Source organism: Carassius gibelio, chromosome B10 (assembly GCF_023724105.1).
Source record: "Carassius gibelio isolate Cgi1373 ecotype wild population from Czech Republic chromosome B10, carGib1.2-hapl.c, whole genome shotgun sequence".
Classification (NCBI taxonomy): Eukaryota; Metazoa; Chordata; class Actinopteri; order Cypriniformes; family Cyprinidae; genus Carassius; species Carassius gibelio.
The window spans coordinates 4,975,273-4,994,454 of NC_068405.1; the positions used below are offsets into that span (position 1 = coordinate 4,975,273).

At 37.2% G+C, this 19,182-nt stretch overlaps 1 protein-coding gene across 8 annotated transcripts; it reads right to left on the reverse strand.

The window, feature by feature from the left end:
- Positions 1-994: 994 nt before the first annotated feature.
- LOC127966368 (tropomyosin beta chain) lies at positions 995-18,200 on the reverse strand. Of its 8 annotated transcripts, none has more exons than XM_052567286.1 (9): positions 17,889-18,200; positions 16,070-16,195; positions 9,736-9,869; positions 9,379-9,496; positions 8,746-8,816; positions 7,396-7,471; positions 6,144-6,206; positions 5,100-5,169; positions 995-2,054 (listed from the first exon to the last, which is right to left on the reverse strand). In XM_052567286.1, exons 1-9 carry the CDS (start codon positions 18,000-18,002, stop codon positions 1,972-1,974), a joined length of 855 nt encoding a protein of 284 aa, XP_052423246.1. In that variant the 5' UTR covers positions 18,003-18,200; the 3' UTR covers positions 995-1,971. The 8 variants fall into 8 exon arrangements, with proteins under 8 accessions (XP_052423246.1, XP_052423247.1, XP_052423251.1 ...); XM_052567287.1 differs by lacking the exon at positions 7,396-7,471 and adding an exon at positions 6,744-6,819 and having other exon boundaries at positions 17,889-18,150; XM_052567285.1 differs by lacking the exons at positions 995-2,054; positions 7,396-7,471 and adding exons at positions 4,232-4,546; positions 6,744-6,819 and having other exon boundaries at positions 17,889-18,150.
- Between the last annotated feature and the right edge of the window lie 982 nt (positions 18,201-19,182).

Here is a 19,182-nt window from a genome sequence, read left to right on the forward strand (position 1 = left end):
CAGTCCATTTTAAATGAGCCTGGGCCCAGAGATTAGACATAGCATTCATTTTAATAACTTTTTTATAATACTGCACTTCCACTCTTTCTTATGGACGTCTTGAATTTTCTCACATGATTATGGGATACACTACATGAAGTGGTTTTATATTTAGTATGGGCTTTGTGCACTGTGTTGGTAATTTCTAAAAATCGAATCTGAATGTAAAATGTTTTTCTACGAGACGAAATCGGTTTAGGTCATGTTCGTTCCGTGCCTTGGTCCCAATAGTTGTCACAGGCAGTGCTGGCCAAAACGAAGGCCTACAGAATTGAACCTTGGAGGGATGTTGGTGCCATTGCTTGCTAATAAGACACAAAGACTCACCTTTAATGGCCAACAGGAGGTGCTACAATAAAGGGAAGCAAAAACCTCAACCATACATCATGTAATGAAACCTACTGTGGAAAACTAGTCCAAAGAGCAAACTAGTTCAGAGAGATTTTCTGGAGTCTGTTATCAATAATCCAACAGCAGAGTATAGTGCTAACACGGCTTTGACTGACAGAGAATGAATGCATGGACTGATCAAATCTAGACACTGAATGCAATTCAAGTCACCTTGGAGAATTAGAAAGTGCTTTCAGGAAGTATTAAGACCAAATGATTGGCGATTTGTTTTTCATGTAATTAATGATTTTTGATTTTTTCCCCACATATTTTATGTTGCAGGTTTTCTAATACGCCACACCCGATTATCACACAAAAAAATTGTATGAACTTTAATTCATTAGAAAGGAAAAACTGCAATATCATTTTAAGGGGTTTCTTATACCTTAATAAGTAATAAATAAGCAAACAGTCTGCTTATTGTTTCTCACAACAGCATAAACATTTACTATGACAAAGGACAAATACATAGTCTTAGTCTTTAAATAGTCTTTGAATCTGACACCTCTCTTAACTGTTATTGTCAGACTTATCCAGATGATGATTTTTCAATAAAAAGGCAAAATTCTGCTTTAAATATTTTATTAATTTTAATCAAATAGCTCAAAAAATTGCATAGGATACATAAATGGGTGATGCATAAAAATTGCAGGAATGATTTAAAAATGTGTGCAAGAATGATCCAAGTCATAACTTTAATATACCAACTAAACGCAGTGTTTTTTCTAGGATTTATAACAGTGATTTGCATTAGAGAGAGTTAGACAAAGTTTTAAAGTAAATCCATTGCATTCTTTCACATATGTAACACAGAAATAATAACTGTATCATTAATAATTAGTATCATTATTATTATCATCACCTCGAGTACACGACTTATTCTTCACAGATTTGGTCAGATCTGTCAAACAGACAGAAGAAATGTTATTCTAGTCAAAAACAGAAGTCATGTCTCACAGGCCCAACTGTATATAATTATGCCAGATGATTTAGTGTTGTCTACTGTTTTAAAGCAAGGGTTTATCAGCACAAATGTATTCTGGACCCTCTTCCCTGGGAGCGGATTTCTGGAGCAGCGAATTTCACTGAAAGGCCATGGAAATGAGGAAACATTCATATTCTCAAGTCTGCAGCTGATATTAGTTACAATCACAGTTGTGCATTTTAGTACAAATCAATGAAAAAGCTTTAAAAAAAAATTACTTCAAAAGTGATTTCATTGTACAAACTCTTGTTTTTAAAGTGTTAGTATAAGGTTTAAGTCCAAAGTTGAGAATTACAGGATTTTTTTCAGATTAGGTCAGAAAGCTATGTTTGTAGTAAACATGCCATTTAGAATAAATCAAATTAGAAGGTCACGATGGATTTCTTACACATACTACAAATACATGTTTATGATGTGTTTGGTGTACTGCTGGCTTCGCTCTATTGTAAGACATTGTTTGCATCGAGCTGTTTGGAAAGAGTACGGCAAGTGTGTGACTAAGACATTGACTTATCAAGCAAAGAGCTGCGTCAGGCCTCGCTGGAGAGCTGTGTGCTTTATAAATTGTTGAGCTCCTGAAGGGTCTGGTCCAGCACTTGGTGCATGTTCAGATTCTCCTCTTTGGCCTGGGCCAGTTTCTCTGGTGATGTGAGAACAAGGAGAGATTTGGTGAGACAGCCTTAAAATACAACTTCAAAATCAAGTAGCACATGAAACGAGCAGACAAACAACTATTGACAATCATAAAATAAAAACTATAAAAATGATGGGAATGACTGTTATCATTCTCTAAGAATCCAGATTTCCAGAATCATGACTATGAAGATTGTAGAGTCACACTGAAGGCATCAAGGGCTATTTGATCAAGAAGGAGAGTGATGGGGTGCTCCAGATGACCTGGCCTCCACAGTCACCGGACCTGAACCCAATCGAGATGGTTTAGGGGTGAGCTGGACCGCAGACAGAAGGCAAAAGGGCCAACAAGTGCTAAGCATCTCTCGGGGAACTCCTTCAAGACTGTTGAAGACCATTTCAGGTGACTACCTCATGAAGCTCATCAAGAGAACGCCAAGAGTGTGCAAAGCAGTAATCAAAGCACAAGGTGGCTACTTTGAAGAACCCAGAATATGACATATTTTCAGTTGTTTCACACTTTTTTGTTATGTATATGATTCCATATATAATTCCACTTGTTAATTCATAGTTTTGATGCCTTCAGTGTGACTCTACAATTTTCATAGTCATGAAAATAAAGACAACTCTTTGAATGAGAAGGTGTGTCCAAACTTTTGGTCTGTACTGTATATATATACATACATATATATATATACATAAATCCTGTCATATTAATCTAACTGTCCCTGGAGTTAATACACACCTCTACAGGTAAAAACCATGGATAACAGTATCTTTGCAGCTCAGTATTTCCATAATCATCAGCAACTTTTATATGAGTTTGTCAAGTTATTGTTCTTCTGTCAAACCAGCTATCAGCAAGAAGCAATGTTTCTGAACCATCTGCAGTTTGTGTAATATGAAAGCATTCGATATTTAATAAAGACAGAGCATTTTAAAGGCGCTGTTAATAACACAAGCAACTCTGACCAGGCTGTGTCAAACAAAGTTGGACATTTGTGTCAAAAAACAGGAATGTTAAAAAAGCAACAACAAAAAAATGCTGGTGCAATAATGCAAAATAGAAACAGCAGTTATTACACGACTTTGAGCTCATCTAGGGATTTATATATGTGTATATAATTTATGAACATTCAAAAACAACTAAAAAACCTCAAGCAAGCTTTTTTATATGCATTGTGAAAATGTTCACAATCTTGATGCTTTCATCCACATTTTTAGCAATACCAACATTTGGATAAAAATACAGAAGTTGAAACCAGTTTAAATAGTTTCTAACATTCAGGACCCACAAAGTCACCTTGGTTTCTGAAAGTTAACCGCTTACTCAGAGTTAACTTACTTGGGTCAGTTTAACCTGCTTTCTGGAATCACAGAACTTAAAAATGATACATTACAGGCAGTCAGTTACATATATTTTTAAGAAAACAGTGACATCTTGCATTACTTTATGCCTGATGACTTTATAAATTTTCTAGGTTTCTAGGTCACAGAAAGCTAATTTGGACCATAAAATCTCGCTGAGCAAGTCAGTTTGTGGCAGTTTAATGGCATCACAGTCTGACTGTAACTCTAAACCTGAAGTCTTGAGGTTTTTCACCATCAGAGCAATGCTAGAAAATCAACGTTAAGTATGTTGATGGAGATCCGTTGATCAAGCTTTGACAAAGTATCTTCTGACTCAGAATTCATTGTAATTAATAGAAAAACCTGAGATCCAGCCTGCGATCCACCTTATTATTCCTGTAAGAGAAATGTGTGAATGTATTGTGTCTGGCTTTCGGTTTCATCTACGTCCAGCTAATTTGAGCTCTGCATAATATAATATATGTTAGAATAGAAAAGTGTCCTGTCCAAGCTGTTGCTATAAAATTAGCAGGAGTATCATTATATGCTTAAACATTAAGATTTGTACTCAAGGAAATTACTAAAGCAGTCAAACCTGTTCATAAGAAGAGGGTGTCCCAATACTTTTGGCATATATAGTGTGTATATATACACACACACGCTATCTTCCTGAATCAATGGTAGTCTGCTAGCTCTTGTGTGCTTATGCGCACAACAACGACTGAATTCACTGCATTGGTTGTCATAATCTGAATTATACACCTTCCACACATATAATGGATGACAAATCTGTGATGATGCAAAATAAATATAGAAATCAAGAAACAGAAGGAAGACATTTGCACATTTATTCCAGCAGCAGGATGAAGTAAAGCAGCAGCGAGCACGTTTGAGTGGAAGCGCCAACATTACAAAATAAAGTCACTCTTATCAAACACCAGTCATGAGAACAACACTTCCATTACAGATCACAGAGACAGGAGCTGGACAACACCTGATGTCTGATTCACAGAGAAAAACAGACAGAACACGGAAGAGAAGGAGGAGGAGGAGACGGAGAGAGCGCTTAGAGGGTAGTCATGTCGTTCAGAGCCAGATCCAGCTCCTCGCTCAGGGCTTTACCCTTCAGTTTCTGAGCGTACACCTCATCTGTACATCGTCCCAGAGGAGAACACACACACATGAGACGGACAGAACGAAACAAGCAGCAGAAAAAGACAAAAATAAGACCGTGAGATGGACGACCAGTTTCAACGATCACAGTTGTTTCACTGCAATGTCTGAACAACAAGCAATCTTGGTTAGAAAACCTTGACTCGAGCATCATTTTCAAGCTCACTCGAAGAGTCGCTCCGAAATTAATCCCATGATACATGCTCTCACGTGTCGCTCTTACTCTCTCAACATCTAAGGTGTCACCTCACCAAAAACAGATGCCATGCAGCTCCAGTCCTTCAAGAGACACTAGATCCATCTGTTGGAAACGCACACAACGCCTACGACACTTCAAGCAACGTTAGTATATGAGATCCGGCTCATCTGGTCATGCAAAACGTTTTTAAATTCTTCTATGAACCATTCTGGTTTATATAAGTGAGAATTAGAGCGAGTGAGGCCACAGAACTGTTAATACACACAAGTAGATTGTTGTTATTTTGTAAGTCAGTCTTTACAGGCAGCAGAACAGATCTTGAAGATGTACCTTCTAAATCATCAATGGTCTTCTCAAGCTTCGCCACAGACCTCTCAGCAAACTCAGCACGCGTTTCAGCCTGGAGAAAAACAACATCTTCATTCATTTTCTCAAAATGAGCTACTGTAATGAGTCTCATGAGTAATGGCGATCAATGAGCTGATCAAATGGCATGAATTGTTTTGTTCATCAGTCTGAATTATTTAGTTTTACACACTGAATTGTCTGAAGGAGTTTCTCACTCAACGAAACAATAAAGAGAAACGTGAGAACACACAGAACATAAAGAGCGCTGGATGTGTGACTGAACCAACAATCAAGTGAAACCAAACCTGCTAATGCATCCTATCTTCTGCCAGAGATAAAGATCTTTCTTTATTTTATTTTTATATCTCTGAGATAAAGTAGTTCAACACTGCATGGATGTACAAACCATATAAGTGATATATATATATATATATATATATATATATATATATATATATATATATATATATATATATATATATATATATATATATATATATATACACACACACACACACAAATATATGGTCTTTTTAGTATTTAATGAAACATAATCAGTGACGATACTCTCAAAACTGAACGGTCATGTTCACTCAGGCTAACAACCTCAGTCATAAACCTCGATCCATAAATAAAACCTCTAGCAATCAATAACCTCCCAAATCAGTTCTGGTTACACAAATGATAAGACTTCAGTCTCCAACTGAACATGTGCCACTGAAACAATTGATAAGAAAACAGTGTTTGTCTCTGTTCACTAACAAAACAAACAAAAAGTGTTAGCAACTACATTGTGTATTTTTTTGTAAGGATTCATGTTGTGTGGACATGTCATGTTTTTCAGTTTACCATGTTATTTACCACAGTTAACTGCAGTTTCTATGTTCCAAGGTAGTTTAATTTGGTTTCAGCCAGCTTTAACAAAGCTATAGATGCTCCCATAACAGTGTATAATAATACGGTCAAATTGAAATGAGTTTATCGCTGACAGAGAGGAGCAGTTGTGCTGAATTTCCATAAACTCACCTCTTTAAGTTTGTCAGTCAGTACTCTGATTTCCTCTTCATATTTGTCTTCCTTTGTGGAGTACTGGAGAATAAAACATGAATAATGGATTCTGCAGCTATTATTGTGTGAAAATCAAGAGGATTTTTCGCATTCTGTGTAATAATTATGCCTTTGAAGATAAAACAAAGGTTTTATTTACATACCATTCAATAACTAAGAACTCTTCACAGGCTAAATGCTCACTGCAGAATACTAAAATACATCTGATAATGGATTTTAAATAGTAATAAATAAATAAAAAGTATGAAGAAGAGCATTGGATAGCATTGGCAAAAGAGAGATGGCAGGGAAGTCTATGGAGACTGGAAGTGTGAGAAAGCTATTTTACTCAACCAAGGGAACAATTGACTTCATTGGCTAATCTGACCCTGTATACAGTGCTGCTTTAAGGGGAATCTCATTTTGAAGTTTGGCTTAAAATTTGGATAAATGACATTTGAGATACAATCATTTTTTGTACTAACACCCCCATGAGAGTGAACATGGGCAGTCTAACTTGAAAATGAATAGCATGGCATTTGGACTTTTCTCTGCAACAAACGCTAGGGCTCTGCATACCTTATCAGACTGTGCCTCCAGGGACTTCAAATTGTTGGTGACATTTTTCAATTCTTCCTCTAGGTCACCAGATTTGCTGTACCACAGCAAGAGAAGTGGGAAAAGAAAGGGCAAAGGAAAGGAGAGAGACAGCACTTTGAGAAGACAGGAAAGGCAGGGGTTTAAGCTAAAGAGACCCCAACATGAATGAAACAATGAGGTCATTCCCTTAATTTTGGCTGAATATTAGAGCCATTCAAAGGTCCAAGCACATCAGGCACTTTAAATGCCTTTACATGTTATTCACAAAACAGTTTCTTAAGAAAAGCAATGCAGAATATAACAGCACCGGAGAACTGGCTACTTTACTAATAAACTAATAATTAATAAAAAAATAATTATAATAATACAAATAAACTAAACAATAATAATAGTATTAAAAATAATAATAAAAATAAAATATTTTCCGAGGTGATTGTTACATAACAGCAGTAATTAAAGTGTGGTATTCCCCAAGGTTCTAGTTGAGGTCCCTTTTTCTTTTGCAAAAGATGCATTTATTTGCAGAGGGAGAGAGCCGAGAAGAGCAGCACAGGAGGACACAGATCTCCGAAAATGAGGACAGGTCAAAAGAAGCCGGAGTTAATGCACTACATCAGTCTCTCGGCAGTACCTCTTCCTCTCCGGCCATCATGGATTTGAAATTCTGGTCCATGAGTTTAAGTTCCTCCTCCAGCTGCCTGACTCGACTGGGTTAGTCCAAAATGGGCCAGTGGGGGAAGGGGGAGGTAATGGGGAGTCACAGGATAAGGAGCAATGGATCATGCATTTTGAACACAAGGAGAATGGACAATCAGAAACCTTGATGTCGTTAAATAATCATGAGAACTCTTCTGTTATTTTGTTAAAGCTGCAGTCCATAGGATTTGCCTTTTTATCGCCATCTCTGTTTGAAAACCTGCAATTACAGCTGATTGCAGAATTATCTTCCCTGTGTGGGCTGTGCAGCTCCAGCGAGGATTAATCTAATGTTTTGAGGAGTGTGTGTGTGTGTGGCAGTCAGTCACTGCACCACTATGGATATTTACTGTACTTCGCAATCACAGATTCTAGCCTACGTCTTGGAAGTATGACCCCATTAAAAATTTTCACTGGATATTGTCATCTGAACAAGTAACAAGTCTGCCACGTTTGTTCTGACCAAATGAGTAAAAAAGCATTACAATAAATTGCGCAATTATGATTTAAACTAATGATCGGTTCATATCAAACCATGCAAATTTTTATCATGGTTATACTTTGTTCTCAAATTAACAATGTTAACAACATTAGCATTGCGTGACTATTAGTATAGTGTGCATTAGTGTGAAGATTTCAATTTCTGTACAGTCTAATCTCGAATTGTCATATAATTCAAATTTAATATTAAGAAATTATTTTAACCCAAAAAGAAAATTAGAAAACCTACCCGTACCACTCAAATTGGAAAACATTATTATAAGATAACCTTTGTGAATAGGGCTAAATTAGGCAATAGTTTTGAACACTGGCTGGTTATGCATTTGCTCAAATATTAATTTCAGATCATTTTTAACAAAAAATAAAGTTACGGACTGCAGCTTTAAATTAAAAAGCATTTGCAGCAGACAGAATACTGGAAATATGTTTTCTGAATGTAGCTTTGTAATTTGTTAGACATGCATATTAAATTCATGTTATTCATAAAAATCTAACCATTGTGAATACATATTCCACACATTGCTTCTGAGTAAATTAATACAATCAACACATTTTTGGCAAGGAATCTGATTAAGCTTGTTCATGTTTTCATGATATTAGTGCTAGCCTACATTTTAAACATCCACGAATATGCTCCCTAATACTGAAATTAAAGTATCAGTATCAAATATCAGTGACTACAGAATCCCGTTAACACACAAAGTTACTGATATTATTATTTATGATTAAAGCAATAAAGTTCAGTCTCAACTAAACTGTTTTAATATGCATTATATGTACTTACGCCTCAGCCACTTCAGCTCGCTCCTCAGAGCGCTCCAGCTCACCCTCAAGAATCACCAGTTTACGGGCCACCTGCAGTCACACACACACACACACACACACACACATTTACAATTACAATCAAATAACAGATATCACAGATCTCTAAGCCAAGTTACGAAGGAGGAAGTTAATCCCCAATGCAGAAAAACTCAGGTTTCGGTATAGTGACATAACCTTCACACTAAAAAAAAACTTAAGTGCTTACAGATCCTTAAATATCAATCAGACACACTGACAGAAATTGCAGCTGGATATGAAACGTGGAATATACATGATCTATCAAACTTGCAAGAAATGGCCATAAGCCAATGCTGTGTGTAAATGTTATGTAAAAAATATATATTTGAAATGAATAAACATGAAATATAAGAAAACACAGATAAATAGTTTATGGACTGACTTGGCTTTTTCTTTTGTCTGAATCCTGAGAGTTTATGAATCTAGAAATAATAATGTTTTCCGTGTCTTCCATTCCATCGATGTGAAATGTTGGAACTTTTATGCATGTTCATAATTAAATATACTGTGAAAAGCATCTAATTATAAGAAGCTTGCAGTGGTTTAATACTGTGAGGTCAGCTGACATGCACACCTCCTCATATTTGCGGTCAGCCTCCTCAGCGATGTGTTTGGCCTCCTTCAGCTGCATCTCCTGGATCTCCATCTTCTCCTCGTCTTTTGTTGCTCTGTTCTCTATCACCTTCATTCCTCTGTACGGAGAAACCACGCGCTCAGTATTACATTCACAAATGTCTGAACACAACAGGTTTAAGGGATTTACTCATCAAACTCTGGACAGATGGCTGATCCTTTACACTGTGGAAAGTTTGTCTTTCGAAATGAAACTCTGGCTTTGACCAGGTATGAAAAACATTTCATTTTTTTTCTGATAACAAAAAACTAAAGGGATGCGTGTCCAATAAATGTGTGTGTAGTGTAAGTGTCCCACCTCTCGCTCTCATCCGCAGCTTTCTCAGCCTCCTCCAGCTTCTGTAGCGCGGTGGCCAGTCTCTCCTGAGCGCGGTCCAACTCCTCCTCCACCAGCTGGATACGTCTGTTCAGGGACGCCACCTCGGCCTCGGCCTGCCGTCACAGGAGAACCAGTCAATCACAGCGTGCCATGAGGACAAATCTCATCTGGAACTTCAACATGTTGGATAATGGGATGGCAACATGCAATGTGAAAATCTAGAGATTAATGTCCTATTAAGTGCAAAATCACATCTATAACATCAAGATAAAAGACTTTTGACTCTAACCACAAATTTATTTCTTCATACTGGTATGCTTCCTCAAAAGTACCTCTTTTAAAGAACAACAACAACAACAACAAAAAGTAGATTTTTTGGCATTTATGAAAATATTTATTTACTATTAAAACAGCTGTAAAACACAGTACATCAAACAGGAGGGCAGCAGAAGCAATAATTTTCTAAAACAACATTTTCTTCCTCAAAAGCACTACGAGAACCATCTATGGAGCTGTTAACCAAACAAAACGGTTACATTTGTGCATTTCTCCAAAGCCAATTCATTTCCATTTGAGCTATAGGTTTTATTAGTTCATGCAGTCACTGGCAGAAGTTCCCATCAGACACATTCTCCACCAATGCATTACAGGCTATAAAGTTCAACTTTAAAATGCAAAGTTCACCGCGTAAAGAGGGTTGAGCTCACTATCAACCGTTTGTCCAATGCTTTAATAGCTAACTACACGCTAGCAATGCTATTACCACTGTTAACCCTTTGAACGTGGGAACATTTAATCATGTCACCAAACACAGCACACAATGAACATGAATGAACATGAACAACGTGCCTGAAGCTATCAGACAATATTCAAAAAATGGCAATTCTACTGGGGTTATGTTGAAAACAACTTTATAAAAGAAGTTCTTCTTTATAATCTAGTGAAACATCACTCCTCGGTACAAAGGTTTCATCAGTTGTTTGTGGGTTAAAGGCATGCTAGCTTCGAGAGCTGTTTTTATTGCAAGGTTAAAATCAAGGATAAAATATAAAAATAGCTAAAACAGCTGAAACCTCATATAAGATGTTTAAGAACCTTTTTAATAAATCTAAAACCAAATCTGGATTTATTAAAGTGTGTAAGCAGAATTAAAGTCTTCATTAGAAATATCACATTCAAATAAAGTGCTGCACATAAATGACTTTATACATACAAATATTTTGGGGAAAAAACATCTGAACATGCACGTTCGTTCTGATCTACTGAAAACATACATTTTTAAAGTAAATCACATGAATGACCTTTTTGCTATTTCTCAGATTAGATGACGACACATGCTTGTTAAACTTGGGTTCAGAAACTGTTTCCAACCTCAACATTACTTAGTGTAACTATAGCCATACTTTCTGTAGAGTAATGTTATCCTCACTTTCTAAGCAAATCAGTCTGATTACTTTAAGATTACATATTACACATGTAAAATGTCATTAAAGAGAGAGCGCAGAAAACAAATCCATCTTCCAAGAGTGCGTGTGAATTGGTGAACAGCGAGGAAAGAGTTTTGTTGTTCTTGTTCAACTATTGATATTTGTTCATTTATAATGAAAAAAGACAACAACAAAAAAACTCCCGTAGTTCACTGTTAGTTTAAGGCATGAGTTTAAATGGACTTGAGAGGATGGACAACACATTGAACTTTTGTCCAAACCTCAACACATCTACAGGAGGACAAGGACACAGAATGATTAACTCAGTCTGGGCTGATGGACTCAAGTGTCTGCATTCAGATGGACTAAGATCATTGTGTAATTGACCACTAGCATCACATATCCACAGGTCCGTGTCACAGAAAGAGCTTGATTTTGAAGTGAGAGATGCTCTCAATATAACCCCTAATCCTCTTCTCAGGTCCAGCGCATTAGCTCAAGATCGTCTGACAGCTCGCGTGAAGCAGATCAAACCTAGGATTGTTTCACCTTAAGATGATACTGATCTTTGGATGACACAGTTTTTGAAGTGGACTTCATGTTTGGATTTGATTTAAAGGTTTAGTTCACCCAAAAATCTAAATTAGCAGATGATTTACTCACCTTCAAGTCATCCTAGGTGTATATGACTATCTAATTTCAGACGAATCCAATCGGAGTTATATTAAAAACTGTCCTTGCTCTTCCAAGCTTTATAATGGGACTAGGTGGGTGTTTTTGTTCAACAGTCCTAAAGGAGTCAAATACAGCGCGCATATCCGTAATAAAACGTGCCTCACACGGATCCAGGGGGGAATAGAGGGCATATTAAATATAACTCCGATTGGATTCGCCTGAAAGAAAAATATCATATACACCTATGATTCTTCGAGGAGGAATAAAACATGGGCTAGTTTTCATTTTTGGGTGAACTAACCTTTAAAGGAAAACAGAACATCTCAAAGTCAGAGCACTCAGATGAGATCATTTTTTTGATTCATGCATCTGAAAGCTGAATAAATAAGCTTTCCATTGAAGCATGGTTTGTTAGAACAGGACAATATTTGGCCGAGATTCAACTATTATAAAAATCTGAGGGTGCAAAAAAAAATTATATTTAGAGAAAACAGCCTAAAAAAAAAAAAAAACAACGGCTGAAAAAAAATTAATTGGCATTGTATATTACTAATCAAAAATTAAGTTTATATATATTTACGGTAGGAAATGTACAAATTATCTTCATGAAAATTGACCTTTATTTAATATCCTAATGATTTTTTGGCATGAAAGAAAAATGGATAATTTTGATATTTTGACCCATACAATGTATTGTTGTCTCCTGCTACAAATACACTTGTGCTCCTGATGACTGCTTTTGTGCTGCATGGTCACATATACATGACCCATTATAATAAAGATACTGTGGTCGTTTAGGACATCACACCTGGCCTGCAGTAGGCCTCTTCTCAACAAACAGTCTGTCTGGTTAGGTCGGAATAAAAGGACAACGGTAATGCAGTGATTAGGAGGTCTTTGAAGTTAACAAGAAGAGAACAGTGTACATAAAGAGATAAAACAGGACTGTAACAGAGTTGTCCAGGCTGCAGACGAGCCTCACATCCAGCACGATGTGTCTGTTTCTGGGGTCACTCACTCTCTCTCTGGCCTGCCGCTCCAGGTCCACCTCCCTCTGCAGCAGCTCTGCGCGCTCCTCCGCCTCGTCCGCCTGCTGCTGCAGGCTCTGGATCTTCCTCTTCACCGCTTCTATGGATGTTACCGAGGCCATCGCCTCTGGATCCCGAGTCCGGTATTAATAACACGACAGGGCAGCAGCGATATCGCTGTATCTCAGTGATCTTGCCTTTATCAGACACCGTTCAGGTTAAACATATTAGTTTCGTCCTGTAAAGAAGTAGGATTCCCCCGGTAAAGTGTAGCGAGCGCTGTGTTCGCACCGCGGGAGAAGCACACATCCGTGGGCCGAGCTCGAGCTGATGTGCGCCGGTGCAACAGATGGCGCAGTGGTGTGCACCTGTCAGGTGACCCGGAGCACTCAGAGCAGCACAGAAGCAATACACACTCTTGCGTTTGTAATAAACACTTGCTTAGAAAATACAAATGTAAGAAAAACAACAAGGAAAAAATAAATAAATTATAAAAAAAATAAAATAAAAATCATTAATTATAAATGCTATTTTAATATCTTCTTGTCTTTGTCTTTGCACTTGACCACTTGACTACAAATATGACATATTTCCTGTATTTGGCCCCAGTGTCCAAGTGTGTGTCTTTTTTTTCATTACCTGATCTGATCTTAAATCACGTCAGTGACTTTGTTCCGTCTTAAGACGCACAGCAGTAATGTGTTTTCTAAGGCATGTTTATAAAAATGACTTTAATGTCCTAACTGGACTACGGCCATAGTGTTGTAAGTGTTTACATAGCTTGATTTTTATTTTGAAGCTCTTTCACTGATAAAAAGCATTTGCAAATATTGTACAAAATAAATACCACCACAACTCATTTTAAAGCATTGCACTAATAAAACGTTTTTCTAACAAATTATCTGTAATATCTAACTATTATAATAATACTGAACTTACACTGGAAAAGTTTCCGTGACCTCTCGTGAGATCTTGGGAAAAGTCTGGAGATTTATTTCCAGAACATGTGTGTAGAAGTGTGAAACTTTAGGGTTAAAAGCACGGTTTAGAAAGATGATAACACAGGGTCGAGTGCAGTGTGAAAACACCCTCTGTGACTTTAACCACTGAATTTTACAATAGTCTGATTGTCAAAAATGATTTTTTTTATTTACTGATTGTTTGCAAAATCACGGCAAAGGTTTTTATGAGGTTTTGTTAAAAAAAAGAAAAATGAGGACATCATTCATGGCTAATAAATACACAGATTTAAATGTATTTACAGCCTATTGAATTCTTGGTCACATATCTGTCAAGATCGTATTTGCCCAAATTGAGCATTTGATCTCAGATTCGAGTCTTAGTGCTTGCAATCCTTCTACATCATTGTGTCTGTCCAGTCACATGAATTTCAAACAAATTACAATCATAAAACAGGATGTTTCAGACGTTTGTCCTCAGTTATATTACTGTCCTTAGACCAGTCCACTCTGGAGATCATGACATCACTTCACTGTAAACAAAGGACTGCATTCCTCTCATGTTTCTCCTTTTTTGGCCTCGTATTAATGATGTAAACACAGCAGACACACAGCGAGTGAAGAAGTTTCCACATGAAAACATTTCCACGATCACTGGATTGTTCTTCACATGTAACTAGTTGATAATTAGCACATGCACATTTATTCCAATGCTAATCCCAAACACATGATCTAATGGAGATTTGGGATTGCCAGTCTCATCATCACTGAGTTGGACTGATCTCCTACAAAGCTGCTTTGAGTCACGGATTGAACAAATGCAAATTAAAAAGCAGACCTTTCGAAGTCAAATACACTAATGCACACTTTTAAATATTTGATAAGTTTGATAAATATGTAACCGGTGTATTCTCAAGAGTCGTCTAACATTTGTGAGCTGTTTGAACCATCCATAGACTATTTATCAGATCTAAATTTCACAAATACTAATATTAAACACTGCAGACCTTACAATACATTTATGAAAAGGTATTGATAATACTGTGATAAAGTAGTATACCATGGCACTACCATTGTACATGTCCAAAAGATAATATTTCTGTGGTACCATGCCCATTTGTACCATTTGTATCTTTTGCACGTATATTATATTGAAGATAAAGTATATCATGCTTGTATTTTGGTCATCCATGAAGAGTATTGGATACTGAGATTTAAATGAACTGACCGTGTGAGTGTGGAAAGGTCAAAAGCCACGTTAAACCCTGGGAACATGCCAGGTACTGGATGAAACAGACAGCATCAAGCATCAAGCGCTGCAGGGTCTGTGATGAAGTGGTGTGACGCTGTGAGGTGCTGACAGGGTTTATGAAGTGTTTACAGAATCTGATACTGTTGGAGGGGGCAGCTGAGGATCCTTCACATATCATACTGACCGCAGATCCAACATTTCACACCTCTTAAACCTCTCGTACCCAGATCTTATGCTTGAACACATTCCTCACTCCCAATTATCAATTCTAAGTCGAAACACTGTCATACGGTACATATGTGTGTATGTAATTATTATTAACATATAGATCTGATCTGGTAGTGATGGTCCTAAAATAGGCCTCCTTTATCAAATGAAAAAATCTAAATATATTTTTTTATTTTAAGTACAGTGTGAAATATGATCCTAATATGCCTTTTTGAGATTCATACAAAATATTTAGCCTTCAAGTAAGGCATAAGTGGTCTTATATTGTTTTACAAATGTTGTATACATTTTTTGGGGGGTGAAATATTAATTTATTTATATTTAATATTGTGAAATATTTTAATATTGTAATAAAGATGTAATTTATTTCTGTGATGCTCCGCTGTATTTTCAGCATCATTCCTCCAGTCTTCAGTGTCACATGATCTTCAGAAATCATTTTAATACGCTGATTTACTGCTCTAGAAACATTTCTGATTATTATCAGTGTTGAAAACAGTTTTGCTGCAGGACACTTTGATTAGTAAAAGAAAAAGTTCAAAAGAACAGCATTTATTTGAAATAGAAATCTCTTATAGATGTCTTTACTATCACTTTTGATCAGTTAATGCATCTCTGTTAATTAAAGTAAAAAAAACAAAAACAAAAACAAATCTTTCTGACCCCAGACCTGTAGTGTATAATAGTACATGCACAACATCTCAAACAAGGCGTTGAATCTGTAATGATTTGTGTGTCACTCACGTCCGTAGCCTTCTTCTCGGCCTGCTCCAGTTTCTCCTGAGCGTCCTTCAGTGATTCGGAGTATTTGTCCAGCTCGTCCTCCACACCCTTCAGCTTCTTCTGCAGGCCCAAGAGCTCCTCTTCCAGCTACACACACAAACACACACATCAAGCACTGAAAATACTGTCAAATGGTGCCATAAAGCATAGTTTTATTCAAACGGATTTATTTGCCCAGGCTCTTGATGCTTGATTTGAGTGCTACTACAGAAAGACCGACTGAGGGACAAAGTCAGGGTAGAAATTATTTCAGAAACATTTGTTTCTCCATATTTTGGAAGACCATTACTTCTCAAGTAATGTGTCCACCATTCATACACTGATGATAAATGATGATGTGTAAATCCCAGCTCATAACTGTCTCATTCAGGTGAGCTGTTAGGGAGGGCATGAGGACACAATTATAAAAGGCAAGGTTATGTTAAAGCAGAGATCCCCACCCACCCATTAACCACACATAGCTTAGTGTCATAAACCAGCCTCTATTTATTGAAAGCCAGCGGGACAGTCGGATGCTGCATATGGAAACGATATGATGCAGGCTTCAAAAATAGAGCCCACTTTGGTCAGCTCATAAACTGAGAAGTGTAAAATAACAACAGTGATTGACAGAACAAGTGAACGGTGTCAAAGCAATGCACTCATGACGGATGCCTTCCCTTTATTCTGTTTGACGGACCGGGACAGTTATGAGAAGCACTGCAGCTTTGACGTCGAACGCAGCCCGGTGGCTCCAGATGGTACACAGCCTTGATCCTATTATGATGAACAATTCCATGAAGGTGGAGCAGGACAAAAAAAGATCGAGGGCAGCATGTGTGGTGACCAAATAACAAAAGCCTTGGGACAAGAATAGATGAAGCTGGACCATCAGACCAGGCTTTCAAGAAATAAAATCGTGATTTAATCTTTGTTGAAAACCAAAAGTGCATTTAATCAGTTACGGAAGCATATCAATTTGGAGGAAGGAACCAATCAAATTCTAATAGATGAGATATACAGAGATTCAAAATCAAATGGAATTAACGTCTACAAACGATCATATTACATGTGCTCCGACAAAATAGTTTCACATGCTTTTCCTCCCATGGGAAAGCCAGCTGCACTTCCATTACAGACAGCAGCAGTGTCCTCAATGAAGAAGCCTTCATTAAGATGGCTTTCAGTTAAACAGAGAACTGTTATAACTAACATTGCCTATTAATTAATGAGGCCCACAAGAGCGGCAATGAAAGATCAACAGGAATAATAAATCTAAAGGGACAGGTCCATTTGTGCTGTTACTTGTGTCACATTTAATCAAACTCAGCCTGGGTCTCTTAATGAAATGGCTGTAATCAAGTATACCTACTTAAATATACTAACATATTCACACTGCTATATTTGGCATGGGCCACTTCAGTTAGTCCTGATTGACAGGTCTTAAGGAACAAGACTAAAAATAGTTCAACTCATCAGAGATGCTGGACCATAACCTGGGATTAATCATCAGCTTTTGGACTTGATGACACTGACCAGATGATTACTGATACACATACTGGAAAGGTCAAATGACACAATTTCTGTACTTAGTACTGAGGGAAAAAACTAAAAAGGGTTTATTTATTTATTTATATCTCTGCTTCGGCAATTTTCCTCACACTTTTCTTTAAGTCCGCTTTTCTCAGTTTAACAAAGAGTTCAGTAAGACATATGAAAATTAACAAAAACATGGATGGACCTACAGAAAAAAAGTCTAGTCTGATAACCTGTTTTCAGTTCACCAAACTCATTCATTTACCTGTTTGCATTTGTCCTCTGCACCTTTCTTGTCTATCTCTGCTTGTTCTGCGCGATCTATGGCATTCTCCTTGTCTAGCTTCAGCATCTGCATTTTCTTCTTGATGGCCTCCATGGTTGATTTCCTGGGTTTCTGCTAGCAGCCGAGGAGAAAGAGGAGAGCTTGTTCAGAGAGTGGAGGCAGAGACGGACAAAGCTTGAGTGCGCAGCAGAGAGGCGGCTGGAATCCTCTCCAGAGGAACGCTGGTCTTTTTTGGAAACTTCTCTAAAGTCTCTGGGAGAGTGACGTCCCCCTTGCTCTGATACGTCCTGCTGAATGGGCTCTGCATTTGACCCTGTGATTTTGTCCATGTATGGGAGGCTCTGAATCCTCATTCTCTAGTTATACTTGAAAATATCTGAGGTCAGGATTATTCAAGTGCCCTGGGAAAACTACCGATGATAGTTGCTTTAACTTAAATTCTATCATGATTTTTATGAGCAGCATCTCTGCAATATGCTGTATGACTTATGACTTAAAGGTAATGTTCTTAGAAAACACTTTCACTGCCTGGACCAAGATTTCCTTTTCCCACTGATTTCAGTCATATAATTTGCCTGCTGTGTTCAACGGTGAGTTATATTGACATTGTGATGGTTTTTGAATGCTAGTACTTTCTTTACAAACACATGGTATAAAATGCTCAATTTGTGTTTGCTGTTTTGGAAAGAACAAAAAATGGTTTTATGTGTCAAGGCAAATGAGAAATACTGCTTGGTCATGTTCCAAGGATTTTCAAGCTTGCAGTTATTGAACTGCTTGTAAAGAAGGCACTACTTTGTTTTGGTTAATTGTAGAACCATCTAAAAACTTTGTTTTATGTCAAAAACACTAGATCATCACATTAGCATTTGTGGGAAGACTTGTTCATATTCTCAGATCAGTACCATTTTGTGTGTAAATGAGGAATTGTCAAACATTAAACAAGTATATGGGGTACAACAAGGCTCAGTCTTAGGTCCTCTTGTATTCACTGTTCATGAACCCTTTACCTAATGTTATCATGAAGCTATGCTTTCATTGTTATGTTAATGACAGTTAGCTTTACATTTGTTTGTTTGTTTATTTGTGTAGCACATTTAAAAACAAATAAGGTTGGCCAAATGGGTTTTCAATAAAAACAACATTTAGAAAAACGAAGAAGACAAAAACAAAACAACATTTAACAACCAAAATATTCAACAAGCTCAACCAAATGCTTGGGCATCCATCAAAGTAGATGCCCTTTTAAAAGAAATTTAAATAACCGAGCGTG